The following is a 14,689-nucleotide window of genomic DNA, read 5'->3' as shown; positions in this document are numbered from 1 at the left end:
CTCCCACAATCCACTTGACCCAGCTAATGATGGGCCAGTGAATATTACCCTTGATAACAATATTGTTTACTAATAATACTCCAATCAAGAGGCTACTCAGTTTGTTGTTTGACCAGATTATTATCTGCTTGTCTGTCTCCAGCTCTATGGTAAATTTAACAAATAACAGGCTTACATTATCCTAGCTATTATAGCTTTAAAATACTATCTGAATAGCAGTTTGGCATACAAAAACTGGCACTACTTTAGGACACTGTTATTTACTGTAGGTCTACAGATATCCAGGTACAATATCTTAGCCTAGGACAGGGCAGGAAAAATGCTTTCCTGTCTTGTGTACATACAGTACAACTGTGTTTCACTTTAATTTTAGTAAAACCATTTCGCAATCGTGAAGGATGGAGAATGTAATATTTTGACGCCTTCAATTTCCATCAATCTTCCGCTGTTTCAAATTCTAAGGTCTTCCTACCAACTTTCTCCAACACCTTTCATTCAAGCCGCACCTTGCGTGGTAAATCTTAACACATGTTATCTTCCACATGTACAATTGCATATGGCTGTAATTTTGTCAATGTTGCCCTGAACATGAAGTAATTATTAATGTTTCCTTATCACACTGCATTAGGGACCATATCAAAATTTGTTCTACTGCAGTTACTGCAGTAACTACATTTTGTTGAAACCTTTTATGCAATTATATTTAGCGAGCCTTTTTTGGGTAATCATCATACACACTGTTTATTGTACAACTGCCTTACATTCTGTCTACACTATCAAACTGTATGTGACAAAAATAAGATGTGCCCATATATAGACATGGTGATGTCATATCACTACCATATTTGGGATATCGCTACCATAGTTGGGCACATCACACCTTTTTGTCAAACTAATTTGATAGTATAGACAGAGCTTTATAAACTAAGTATCAAAAAATTAAATCATGTTATTGCAGTAGTAAACAAAATTTTCTTACTGCAGTAAAGTAATTTTGACATATCCTTTACAGCTATTAGAAAGTAGTGGTACTGTACATGTCATTAAATGTGTTACTAGGTTGGTTCACTCTAATTTGGGAAATTGTTTATTTTCAAGTCGGTTCATATTGTAGTTCATAGAGTAGGATTTCAATTTGTGACATTAATTTGTAGATTCTCTGCCTCAACAAATGCTTAAAATAGTACAGTTAGCTAATCATTTACTGCAGCATAATTTGAATTAAGCTAATCTGGCATATTGCAATGCATCCTTGATCAGTAAAGTACTTAAAAGTTATTTCCCTTAAGCCAACACCAGCTTGGACACACCTTTAAACTAAGTCCTTTAAAAATCGCTATTTTGTTCAACTAGTAAAGCTCGCACCTCTGTTAACATTCACATTCAATAAATATTGGGTACATTTTCAAGTTTCTTTAAAAAACAAAGACCACAATAGATGCACATTTAAAGATATCTTATCCCCTTGAAAAAAATAATTTAAACAAAATTGTTGTTTAAAATAAATATAAATAAATCATATACGCCATTTTAATGTAAAAAACTAATTTTTTTCAAAAAAAAGAAATCAATCAAAGGTCAAAATTATTTTGTCTTTTTCATAAAGCGGAATGATAGGCCCCTTTAAATATATTTTGTTAATTATGTGATTTAATAAGTGATTAATAAACTACAAAATGCCTTGTTCTAAAGTTCTTACTAAACTAGAACTGTCTGAACAAAGGTGTGATGTGCCCAAATATGGTAGTGGTATGACATCATGTCCATATTCGCACATCACATTTTGTTGTGACACAAAGTTTGATAGTGTAGACACAGCGTTAGTTTGATTTTATCTAGATATTTTTCATTTTCAACAATACAATCTTTCACCAACCAGGGAGATATCTCCCTTCACTAACCTCTTATCGCAGCGCCACATTTTCTTTCAGCTCAATTTATTAAAATCCATTCGGTTTGCACTTTCGTTAATTGATGTTTGTAAAATATCTTCTTGCATAGCACAATTCTTCCAGCTTTAGTTTTAGCTATTTGTGGAATCAATATGACAAAGGAATAAAGTTGCCAGGCAATCAATGAAACAACTACGATGCCACCTGAAATGAATTTAAAAGTATACAGCTTCTATAAAAGTCAATGGAAATATGCAGTATATTTCATAGTAAATTTACTTCAATAAAAGAGTCATATACAGTACCTTGTGAATAAAACAAAAATAATAAAAAAAAAAGTATTTGGAATCAATCAAGAATTTAAAATAAAATTTCCAAATAAATTCAAATCAAATCCACTAATTTAGGCTAAATTAGAACACAAGACATGGTAAATTTGTATAATCCCATTAATTCATAATCCCAGTAATTAATCCATAATCCCCGTAATCCATAATCCCAAACTCCTAATTGTCCCTAAATCTCATCTCCAGGATCTACTGTAGGATCTTTAGTTATTTAGATAAAATACGAATATATTGTAGGCCTACTGAAATACCAAATAAGGACATGAATAAAAGCCAAGCGTGTAATCTACTTGACAACCTACTATACAAACTTGGTTCTATTACAGATGACCTATATATGTCAAATATCATTAATGTTAAATAGTGTGTCTATTGCACTGATCATTTACTATGTAGCTAGCATTTAGTAATCTTCAGAAAAAAACAAAGTTTGACTTGTGTCCCAAATTAAGTAAATTCTTATTTATTATTGGCCTGTTTATACTACAAAAGTAGTACAGTAATATATTCTTTTTTATGTATTTTGTTGTATATAACGTTTAACGCTAAAACCAAAAAAAGTAGTATAAATTCTTCTAGCAATGTACAGTAGCAATTAGACACATTAGGAACCCATGTCATGTGACTAAAGTTGCCTGAATACTGATAATAAAGTTGCCAGGATCATGTGTGTATTTGCCCCAATTTGTAACTATAATAAATAGTTGTCCTAATGTTACTTAATATATATTTATATTAATCTCAGTTATTTAATTATAATACTGTAAGTGCCAGTCTTTGGATTCAATTAAATTAAAGCATGGAGACTCCATGATTATATAATAAATTGGTTATTACTTTTTGCATAGAAACTGCAAGTGCAATGGAGTTTAATAGTGTATTTAACATCATGCTTGACTCGCAATGCAAAATGCCTGTTTTGTTGTAGCCACAACAGAAAGCCATTCTTTACGGTTCATTGGTACAAAATGAACGCAACAATAGAACAGTGCAGACTGCTCATTCAACCTGAAATCTTTGCCATTGTTCGTGTAGGAATGCAAGTTTTTCAACCATTAGAGTGTTTTTTATTAAGTGCTAATCAAAAAGTTACAATGGCATTGACAAAAATACGAGCACTCAGAATCAGCTGAGAGATATATCACAAACTTAATCATCTAAAAGACGCAATTTGATACATTTTTTAGCAAAATCAATTTTCTAATAGAATTTGACACTCTTTAGTAATTGAACCAGTCACTCAAAATTAGAATTGTGTATGGCACTTAGCCATCAATGCCATATGGTTTGTTTAGTTTGTTTATTTTGCGTAATATAAATTAATATTGCGAACTTCCAGGCCACACTCAACAGTAACACAGTATTATATTATAAAAATTGATTATTCTAATACATTATGCATATTTAAAATGAAATTATGAAATTATATCAGATCTCCAATTATTATTTCTAATTTAAATAATTATTTTGGTTTATACTACAATTTTACTGAAACCTTTAAGGCTTATTAAGCTCTGTCTACACTATCAAACTAGTTTAACAAAAAAAGAGTGTGATGTGCCTAAATTTGGTAGTGATATGCCCAAATATGGTAGTGATATGACATCATATTGATATATGGGCACATCACATTTTTTTGTCACATAAAGTTTGATAGTGTAGACAGAGGTTTATAAATGTAAAACAGTAACTGTTTTATACATATTTTTATCATGTAATTGGCAAGTGAGTTCTGATGACAGTTCCATTATAAATAGAGTACTTTTTTAAATAGCATTTGTTCTATATTTCCAAATTCCATTTCCAATGTTGATTTTTAGTGAGTGATGTTTACAATCAATAATATTTTATGTATTATTATCATCTATTTATGATTTCCCGAGCCAATCGATTTACTACTGTAGTACAACAGTCTATAATGGTTATTATCTAGTGCATTTAGATGTGTTAACATAAGGCTTTATTCGGATCATTGTACAAATTGTTTCATCTGCCAATAACGAATTCATTATGCGACGCTGCCTTCCGTGAGCATTATCTAAGCTTATCTGTGTCATCATTGTTATTCATGTTTCATGATCGGTTTATATTTTCACAGGCTGACGGTGAGGATGAACTGAAAAAGCGACAATTGGCTGAATTAGCAATAATAAATGGAACGTACCGAGAGGGCGGACAAAAACCACCGCAACCACCAACGATGCATCAACCAACAAGTTAGTCTCGTCTTAAACCTTACATCAAATGATAGTTGATCATCATCATCATCATGACATCACCATCATTTGTCATTGTCAGTCGTCACCATGATCAGTTTCATTTATCATTGTCATTTATCATCAATCTTATCATTTATCATACTGTATCCTTGTCATTGTCATCACGTCTTTATCATGATCAGTTTAATTCATTGTCATTTATCATCAATCTTGTCATCATCATTAGCCTCATTGTCATCTTCCTTCATTGTCATTTGTCATTTATCATCAGTCTGATCATTGTCATCATCATTATTGTTGTCATCATCATTGTCATCATCATCATTATTGTCATCTTCATTATTGTCATCTTCATCATTGTCATCTTCATCATTGTCGTCATTGTCATCATCATCATTATCATCGTCATTGTCATAATCGTCATTATCATCGTCATTGTCATCATCGTCATTATCATAATTGTCACCACCATCGTCATCATCATCACAGGCTCAATGTAATCTTCCATAATGGATCTTTCAGTAGTATCTTTGTCATTTGTCACTTGGAATTGTCATTGTATCATTCATCATCTCAATTTCTTTTACAACATCATTATCCTCAACCATCTATTCATTGAATTAGTGTTTATTGACATCCATCTTCATTGTCTGCCATCCTCATTTATTATCATTACTGTCACCTTTATTGACAAATCCTGTCAATTAATCTTTTTTATCTCTTTCTGATTCTTGAATGTTCTTGATATCTTCCATAGTATCATTCCTATTCTTTCATCTATCTCTACATATCCATCTCTACATATCCATTATCCATTTATCTTCATGTAAACAATCATCTATCTTTCATATTGACTATTCTTCCAATCTTCTGTAACCTTTATCCAGTCTTTATGCAATCATCCATGTTTATTTGTCTATTCATCCAGTCATCTGTTCAATCTATTCATCCAGTAATCCATCTTTCGTCCCAATAATTCACTCATCATTACTTCTTTTCAAAATCTTCTTTTCCACATTATCTCTCATTTTTAATGTAAGCCTTTTATATTTTCCAACTGTAGTTACCTGAAAAATCTGCTCACATTCATATCACGAATCTGATATATTTTTTTGCAATTATTAATATGACATTACGCGTACTGTATGTTAATGTTATCATATTTCATGTCTCTTTGCAATGATATGTTCAGTGAAAAATGTTATTATTCAGAAATATTACCAATCATAATTCAATTGAAGTAGGAAGAATCATATTTTTTTTAAACAATATTTGAGATATTTTGAAAATTATTTTTTGGTTCATATTCACAAATCTATTGATTTGAAATTAATTTGAATATTACTGAATGAAGAAGAAATGTCAAATGTTGCTTTAAAACAAAGTTGAAACGTATACCTTATTATCCGATATTCTCGTGTCTTCACCTCAATTAACACCGTCATTCCGACGAGTCATTGTTTAGTAGATATTCCGATACGGTTACTCAAGGGAGATACGTTGGGAAAAGCTTAAAAAACAAATTTACTTTAAGTTCACTGACCATAAGTACTGTAATATAAATCAATATTCATTAGCATCTTGAAATAATTTTGCAATCTCTTGTTTTAAAATGAATATTTTATATTTAAGTCATGCACTATAAATATGGAATTTTAATGAGCACTTTCTTGTGCATTTTTCTCGCACGCTGTTAGGCAAAATTCACCACTGTTCTTGTTTCTGCTGTAAAAAAAAAAGATTTTATGTATTTTCTTGGTCCAAAATCACCTTTGGAAATTCTCTTTAAGGATTTGCCGATGTACAGTAGTCCGTACAGTAGTTTATTTTACAAGATAGTGTCCCCTTAAAGGGGGTGTCCCAAAGAGGGAGTTCTACTATAGTTGTACTTTTATTGCTGTCTATACTATCAAACTTTATTTGACAAAAAAATGTGATGTGCCCATTATATGGACATGATGTCATATCACTACCATATTTGGGCACATCAAACTAGTTTTATAGTTTAGACAAAGCTTAAGATTTCACACGGATGAAGTAAAGATCAGTTTTATCCCCTGATGCAAAAACATTAATTTGAAAGAAATGAAATTTTTAGTTAGCAAGAAATAGGATCCCTAGTTGTTATCGAGGTTGATATTCCACTGATAGAAGATAATAGGTGGCTCGACGCACAGTGCGGATATCGAATACACTACCTACTGTACCACTAATTGCGTATTAAACTTGAGACATGAGCTGCGTAACAAACATTTATAGTTGCCATACGTGGATGCATTTAATAACAAAGTTTGAATCAACATAGTACAACATTCATTTATTAAATTTCTTAGAATAAATGAATAATATGAAATATATATGAAAATGAATAAATTTACTATATTTTCATTGTGTATAAATGTTTCTCTTAGTTTTCAGACCAGCAGCACCACCAACCGGTATCCCACCCACTGCTACCATCAGGGCACCAACCCAATCATTGGCGCCCCCAGCATACATCACACAGGCTCAGGCCATGTATTCAGCCGGACTTCAACGCCCAACATTACTTACAAATGGTGCCATGCCCCCGACATTAATGACCCCTCCGCCGACAGAGGGCTCACCGGCAGGGCTTACGTATATTCCAATGGATGGTGGAGCATATCACTATGCCGTTCCTATTATTGATTATCCAGGAGTCGGCCTTGACAGTGCAATTGGTATGTGTTACTCTAAACAACAACTTCGTCGTTAGCGTCTTCTTTAAGTCGTCATCCAGTTGATTAAATTCTCGCAATTTTGCCGAGCATAATTTTGAATGAATTTTTAAATAATTGACCTGAATATATTTAAGACCCATTATAAATGAATCATGATACGATACTTGAATAATAAGTAAACTGTTAATTATGTTTTCGACTATTGCCATCCAGTATAAAAAGCCATTGGTGCTAATCTATGATATACTATATTATATTTAATCCATAACGTTATCGTCGCCATTCTTGGGTCAGCCAAGGTGTCTATTTTCAATAAATAGAAGATTTACACAAATTCATCAAAATTTTTAAATTTACACTACCTCATATAAATAATAAAATGGATTTAGGCACCAGGAATATAGCCAATTTCTCAAAGTAAATAACGTTTTTGGAGCCGTTGCTAGTATGTGCAAGAATGCCGTCTTTTATGGAGCCATTTGTTATAATTATGAATAAAAAACGATTAGACGCAATGTAATGTTAGAAGGGCATTAGAAAATTACTGGCTTCGAAAATTGTTATGAACTTTTTTTTTAAAAGATTTGAACTTCATTCCATGATGGTAGTTGGCTGTAAAACTGGAAGCCTGGAATATTAATATTTAATTTTTGAATATTTATGAGATAAGGAGAATATAATTATTCTTGCCAATAAGTTTAAAAGTCTTCCATAATTTGTTTTAAATGCCCAATTTTCTAATGCTCAATTAGGTGCCATATGTTCATTAAATTTGTGTTTATGAATGTTTTAACTAACCATGTTGTTGGCCACCTATAGGTGCTGCCCCCAAAATGAGAAGAGCTCCTTCCATCAGGGACCACCCTTACCAAAGGGTCCTTGATCCACGAGGTTAGTTTGTCTTTTTTTTTTTCAGAATAACTTTTCTATTTTCTTCCTGTTCTTGTTAAGGTACTATTCTTCTGTATTTTATATGTTTGAAAATGTGTATTTTAAATGATAAACCATGATTTTAGTATGTTTTTTGTCAAAAATGTTTATGAATTATTATTATTATTAAGGTGAGGGTAAAATGTTTTCCAATAAGTTATAAAGCTTTTTCCTAGTCAGCTGAATTTGAACTCGACCCAGATAGGTTATACAGCTCTTAAACATTATATGAAGAACTGCTGTCTCTTTCGCCGTCTTTACCAAATTGTGTTTATTTGTACGTTCACATACTTGTTTGATTTCTGTCCCGTCCGTCAACATGTGTTTTTTGTTTATTTCTTGGACATAATGCTTTCTTCTGGACGAAGGGATAAAGGTAAACGAAACACAAAACATAGCAGAAAAATAACAATCTATACACTGCATGATGATATCATTACTCACGGATATGATCAGTGTTGTTAATTTTAAATAATAATTAATTGTAATGGGGAAAGTGTAGATAGTTTTACTGTTTTAACTGCCAAAAATTTAGCAAGGGTTGTTTGCGAGTTTTAGCTGTAGGATAAACTGATCTGCAAGATTTAGCTAAACAGCATTGTACACGTGAATGCATTTAAATGGATTTTACTGGCTGCATCATGTCTTCCTATTATACGTAGTAATCTAGGATTCCTTTGCCGAAATTACCAAAAATGATGCGATTGATTGATCATTCCAACAATTTTTTTTTGTTCTAATACTAATCCAGAAGCTAACAGCTTTTAAGAAATTATATGATTAATTAATTGTTAGCTGTTTTCTTAAACAACTCACTTTAAGTGATTCCAACTCGGTAGTAATGTTCCTTTTATGTATACGTTAATTCAATTGGTACTCTGTGTAAATTAATTAATTCCAGATAAAAATAATCATGAAGTTAAATATCCTAACATAATTTATTCCAAGTATTTCAAAAAACTGCAATGAAATTTGAAACAAAGCGATGCAATAAAATATATGTTTGATTAAAATTAAATAACAATCTGATTAATTAACCTACTAATTAAAATACACCACCTTGAAAAATGATAATAATCCCAACAAATGAATGAATTAACAACATTTATCGCCGATGAATTCCTGAACTACAGTAGTATAATTATTTCTATTTATACCTATAAATCCGCATTAAAATCAGTTTAAGTATTCATAATATTTGTTACCCTAGGCATTATTTTGTTTCCATATGAAAATAAATTATGGTCTGAAAGACCAGATTGAATATGCAATTAGTTATTATTAAATTGAATATTATTCTTGCAAAATACTTATATTTTTCTTAAGTAATCTTACAAATACTTATATTTTACTTAAGTAAAACCGCACTGCACATTTTTCGTGTTTCACAATTATGTATAAATAATTACTTGTATAAGCCGCACTTTAAATTGTATACACTTTTGTATGGTATTCTTTGGGTACAGTAGAATAGGTAAGGCTTAGGTACTGTGTTATTAATTATTATGAAGAGGTAGGCTAAAGCGCTGTTGTGAAGTATCTAGTGCGGATCTTAGTGAGCTAAGCTACTATATCTGTTCGGGGTGTACTGTAGGTGTTTATAAGCAGTCTACGGACTGTATGAATCAATGTCTGCTGGCAGAGACAGAATTTTGATGGATTTTTATGTATATTTAGGTACCAACGCTGTTTTATTAAAAGAGATTTTCCAGATTATATTTCGAGGATAAACAACATTGATGATTATCCTGATAGAAAACATTGCCTTAATTTAAAGTTTATTACGTTCTTTTATGATGACTTTCATTAAGAAATATTTTGTTATTGTAAAGTTGTGTAATTTTTTTAAAGCATGAATGGGTGAAAATAAGAATTTTGCTATAAATAAGTATCAATTTTAGCTTTGAATTGAATTCTGCAATATTAGCTAGTTTTAGATAGGCCTTTCAGAAGTTTTTTTTATCCAAAATAAAGGCTATATTTTGTACTTTCAAAGGATTTTTTACTGCAATAAAACGTAGCACACCAAGTTTGTCTCTGTTGTTTCTTTACTAAACAGGAACCCTTTTAATGCGTTATTGACGCGCGTCACCGCTTAACGTGTATCCTAATGATTTACATGGAGCAATTGGTATGTTCCGCTAATTAGGTGCTAAGGTGTTTTTGTTAATTATGTTTTATTGTTAATCTTTTTTGTGTATCTTTTAATTGTCTGAATCATTTACCACTAACGTAGTACAGTCAAATGAGTTAACATCATAAATAACTAACACTACCTATTGGCCAAGTGATTATGATAACTTGTGCTATTGCAGGCATTGTTACATTGTGTACCCGCATTTCCATACAAGTACTGCATGTCGGAAATATTTTCGTTTTTTATTATAATTTTGTGATATTGGTGAAAGTAATCTATTCCTATCCTAATACAGCTACTATAAAATCACTTAAAATCTTTAAAACTTAGTAGATATTTTGTTCGTTTTTATTTTATTTTTTCATCCGTTACAAGCTTGATGTGTCATTGTGTTAATGAATGACTCTTAATCATAAGCTAAAACATTTTAACTTTAACGCATTATAAAAAAAAATTATCCATTTTGCTTAAAAACATTTAAAAATTTGCTTTTTCACATCATCCATTTAAAATAATACTGGCAATTTTGAAAAATTCATAAGGAATAGAATTTTACAAAAAAAAAAATCAAAATTTGATGTTTACAAAAAGAAAAACAAGCTCAAGAGATTATCTTTGGCTATTATAAGCTTCAAAGCCGAGCATATCATTTCCACTTTGCCAAAGGTAGACAAAAAATAATTGTGAATTTTGTGATTCCAGAATTGTTCAATTAATGCGAACATTTTTTTTTATTTATTAAAAAAATGAACTAGTCCCACCATTTTATATTTTAATTGACACTGTGCATGCATTTTCAATGTACGTCTTGATACGCTGGTACGAATAGTCACTAATACAAATCTTTTTTCTTTCTTCCTTTTTTGGATTTCCTAACCTAGCTGTCACAGGCAACTAGCATTCACTAACCTAGTATCTGCACAACGTATCTTCACGTTCCATTATGTGTTGCGTTGCGTCCAAGGCCTGCCAAACAAAACCGTGAGTGGAAAAAATATGTTCTCTCCACCCTACTACTACTACTCTCGTACTACTGCTGAAAATAATTCTGTGTGTTACTATCAAGCTAAACCCCGAGAGATATCGAGGCTAAATTCTAACAACCGCACCCAACAAATTATCAGGATGGAATGACCACAAAGGTACTGTACGAGTTTTGACCAACATGCAGGAGTTTAAAAAAACAAAAACCTTAGCAACTTAGATCTAACCCGTCTATGGTGCGTGTATCAAACATACGGTAATAATAGTAACAATGTACTCGCGGCAAAAATCCAACTCTCGTCGTTGATATTTACCGGTACGCCATGATTTGCTGTGCTAAAATTTAATAACAAATATTAATAATGCACTTTATATATTAATATTGATGGTAGCGTTGGATTTTTGCCGCGGGTACAACCAGTGCTTTTCCATTAAAATCATTTCTCTTGTTTTGTCTTTAATTTACTCCTTTTAGTTGCACATATTTCATTTTTAATTTTTGCTCTATTAATATTTAAAATTATTAAATTGTATAATCATGTTAAGTGTTCATGCATACATAATACTAGTCATTATTTCTGTTAGCTTCTAAAAAAAAAGGTATTAGAAAAATAAAACCTGTTTTATCCTCCAAACTTGTGATGAGAACATACTTTTAAACATGGTTGTTGGTGCGAAAATTATCGCCTCATCTATTATTGCAAATTAACAGAAGGCTTAATTATTCCATTTCCGACAACCTTGTTTAAAACGTATTGGATGGATTTGTTATTAAAGGTTTTTATTTTATTTTTTTTCTATATGCATGACAAAATTCGGGATATGCATGAAGGTGAATAAAATGACACTAATCTTATTTTTATAGTTAAAGATCCAAATTTTTAAAAATCCAGAACTGAAAAAATATTTAATTTTTATTTAATTGCAATGCTAAGTGACATTACTATTCAGAAAAAAAATCATAAATTATCGGTTACTTAAGGTCATCGACCTTTCCTGACCCCTTAAAATATGCATTTGTATGATTTGTGCATGGGAAAGATTTTTGTAATTATTTCTGAGGTAGTGAATGTATAATTGTTGTTACAACTGGCATTATGCAAATGATATTTTCCTGAATATCTTTTAAAAACTGCTAATTTTGCTCGAAACATTTGCTACCATCCAATTGTTATGTTTATATATTTGTGCCCAAATATGATTTTTATCACCTAATTATGATTAAACATTATTCTACTGCAATTACTGAATACTGAATAACATAATTTCAGTTTGTTTCAGTGTAATAACATTGTGCACGATTAACAAAAAAAGGTTTATAAATACTTTGTATGAACAAATTAAAGAAAATGTAGTTACTGCAGTAACTGCAGTAGAATAATGTTGACATGATCCCTTACTAATGAAGTTATACATTCCTCCCTCACGAAATAACAAAACTATTCTGTTAATGTATTTAGTATCCATGTGAAATGATATATTTTTAATGGTATTCTGAGTTACTTACAAGAAAATGCACTAATGTTATTTCATAGTGGTACATACAGTAGAACCTCTATTAAGGGGACAACTACGGGACACGCCAACCTTAATATTGGTGTCCCCTGAATATTAGGGGTTGATATACATTTCCCATTATTCGTTTCTTTGGAAAGTGTCCCCTTAATAAAAACGGTTCTACTGTACCTTATATATTTTAGGTCTTAATACTTGTGTCATTCATGTACTGATGCTAAAATCTTGCTTGGTTTAATTTTGTTATGTTATGTTAAAACCATCACTGTTTGTTCTGTGTTGGCTAAGTCACTATTTAACACTTATCTAAGTTGCTAGTTAAATTATTACTGCAAAATGGGTTTTTTATAAATAGTAAATTCAAAAGATATTTGCATATCTCGGTTAAGAAATCCAAATATGGTCAAAGAGTTAACAAACCTTTAACGGTGGTCGCAATACAAGTTGTGAGATATCCTAACACTTGGCATGTTGGGTCTTACTTGTACACACGTCTTAAATATGCTTTTTAGTATTTTGTGGCATAATCCGTTTGGCTACCTAAAAATCTGAAGGCTTCGGGGACGTAATAATCTTCCTAAATGCACGGACCCTCCCATGTTAGAATACAAACAGTATCTTTATGTATCTTCCCTTAACATATAAAAAAAATACTAAAAAAATATTTGATAATATATAGCAATAATGTCCAAATAAGGAATAAAACTGTTTGTCAATAATTTGGGAGTTTTTCCACAAAAAGAGCTTTGTGCAATGATGATGATCGTGATGCTGTGATGATGATAATTGATGATAATAATAATGATTTGGCCCAAATAATATGCTATGCATGGATGAATAAAGAGCCGTGAAGAAACAAACAAACTCAGGGGTTATAAAACAATGTTAAGAAAACCTGAAAACGCACACACTTAAATGTTTAACTTCCCATACACAAACGAGCTTCCACGATAAACATCTTTGTGTCAAAGGTCAATGAAACGTCCTTTCGCAAACCTAAAATTTATGGATTGATCAACAAACGTTACTTAAAAATATTGGTTTCGGTCACAATGTTTTGGTCTGGAAAAAAATTATGCAAATTTGAACAAATTGAATAATGGAAGTTGCCAACGATGTGTTACACATTATTTTTGCATTATTGCTCGGATCTTGCCAAAGCGGATAAAGGAGGTTGAAAACGAAAAAAAAAGATGTTTGTTTTCGGAATTATAAAGCTTTGCTTTTTTTTTATTTTAAAAAGTTTATTAAGGAGAATTTATTTGTTATGTATGGATGCTGCAGATTGCCGTGTCAAATCCAAATTGTATTCTAAAAAAAAGATAAAAATCTGAAAGAAAAAAAAAGAATATTATAAAAACATTGTTTGGTAGGTTAACATGTTTTGAAATCCTTCCTTTTGATTGGAGTTTCCCAGAGGGGCATGCTCCAATTATTTGTATACATTTTGTACATAGAGAATACAGGGTTTTTACCAAATAACTAAACAGGTTTAATTAGTTTTTAGTCAAATATATGCAAAATACACACAAATGTGTTGTTTGTTTTCCAAAAATCTGAATAGATGGAAAACGATTTGACACCGAACGCATTTTATGCAAGCACAAACATTTTTTTTTATTTGATATTTTCTGTTAAATTTAAAAATAAACAATTTATGATTCAATAAACATAAATTGTCAAGAATTGAATGCGTCACAATAATAAATAATAATTAACATCCAGTATTATTTAAATATTAGCTTATGTACTAGCTATATTACTACTTTATATATATATTTTTACTCATTAATTAGATTTCGTATTTTTTGTTAGTATACTCATTTAATTTATTTTTCAACACCATGTACCTCAACATTCACCAATACTAATTTTTCTAATATTGTAGAGCCCTTTAGTTTTTCATTTTGCGATTTTAAAATAAAAATTGCGAGCATGTCGTTTGTATAATGGAATTTTGGGT

General features: G+C 30.9%; 1 protein-coding gene across 2 annotated transcripts in view; it reads left to right on the top strand.

Annotated features, from left to right (window-relative positions):
* The window catches only part of LOC144848514 (KH domain-containing RNA-binding protein QKI-like), an 89,653-nt gene extending 75,598 nt beyond the window's left edge, over positions 1-14,055 (top strand). For both annotated transcript variants that reach the window (XM_078705298.1, XM_078705297.1), the window contains exons 5-8: positions 4,338-4,455; positions 6,870-7,160; positions 7,980-8,051; positions 11,109-14,055. In XM_078705298.1, coding sequence (XP_078561424.1) covers positions 4,338-4,455; positions 6,870-7,160; positions 7,980-8,051; positions 11,109-11,125 — 498 coding nt within the window. In that variant the 3' untranslated portion in view covers positions 11,126-14,055. The remainder of the gene's footprint in view (positions 1-4,337; positions 4,456-6,869; positions 7,161-7,979; positions 8,052-11,108) is intronic.
* Positions 14,056-14,689: the final 634 nt, after the last annotated feature.

Source organism: Antedon bifida, chromosome 7 (genome assembly GCF_963402885.1).
Source record: "Antedon bifida chromosome 7, ecAntBifi1.1, whole genome shotgun sequence".
NCBI classification, from domain to species: domain Eukaryota; kingdom Metazoa; phylum Echinodermata; class Crinoidea; order Comatulida; family Antedonidae; genus Antedon; species Antedon bifida.
Note: the sequence above shows the minus strand (reverse complement) of the source record. Positions and strands in the feature narration are given on the sequence as shown.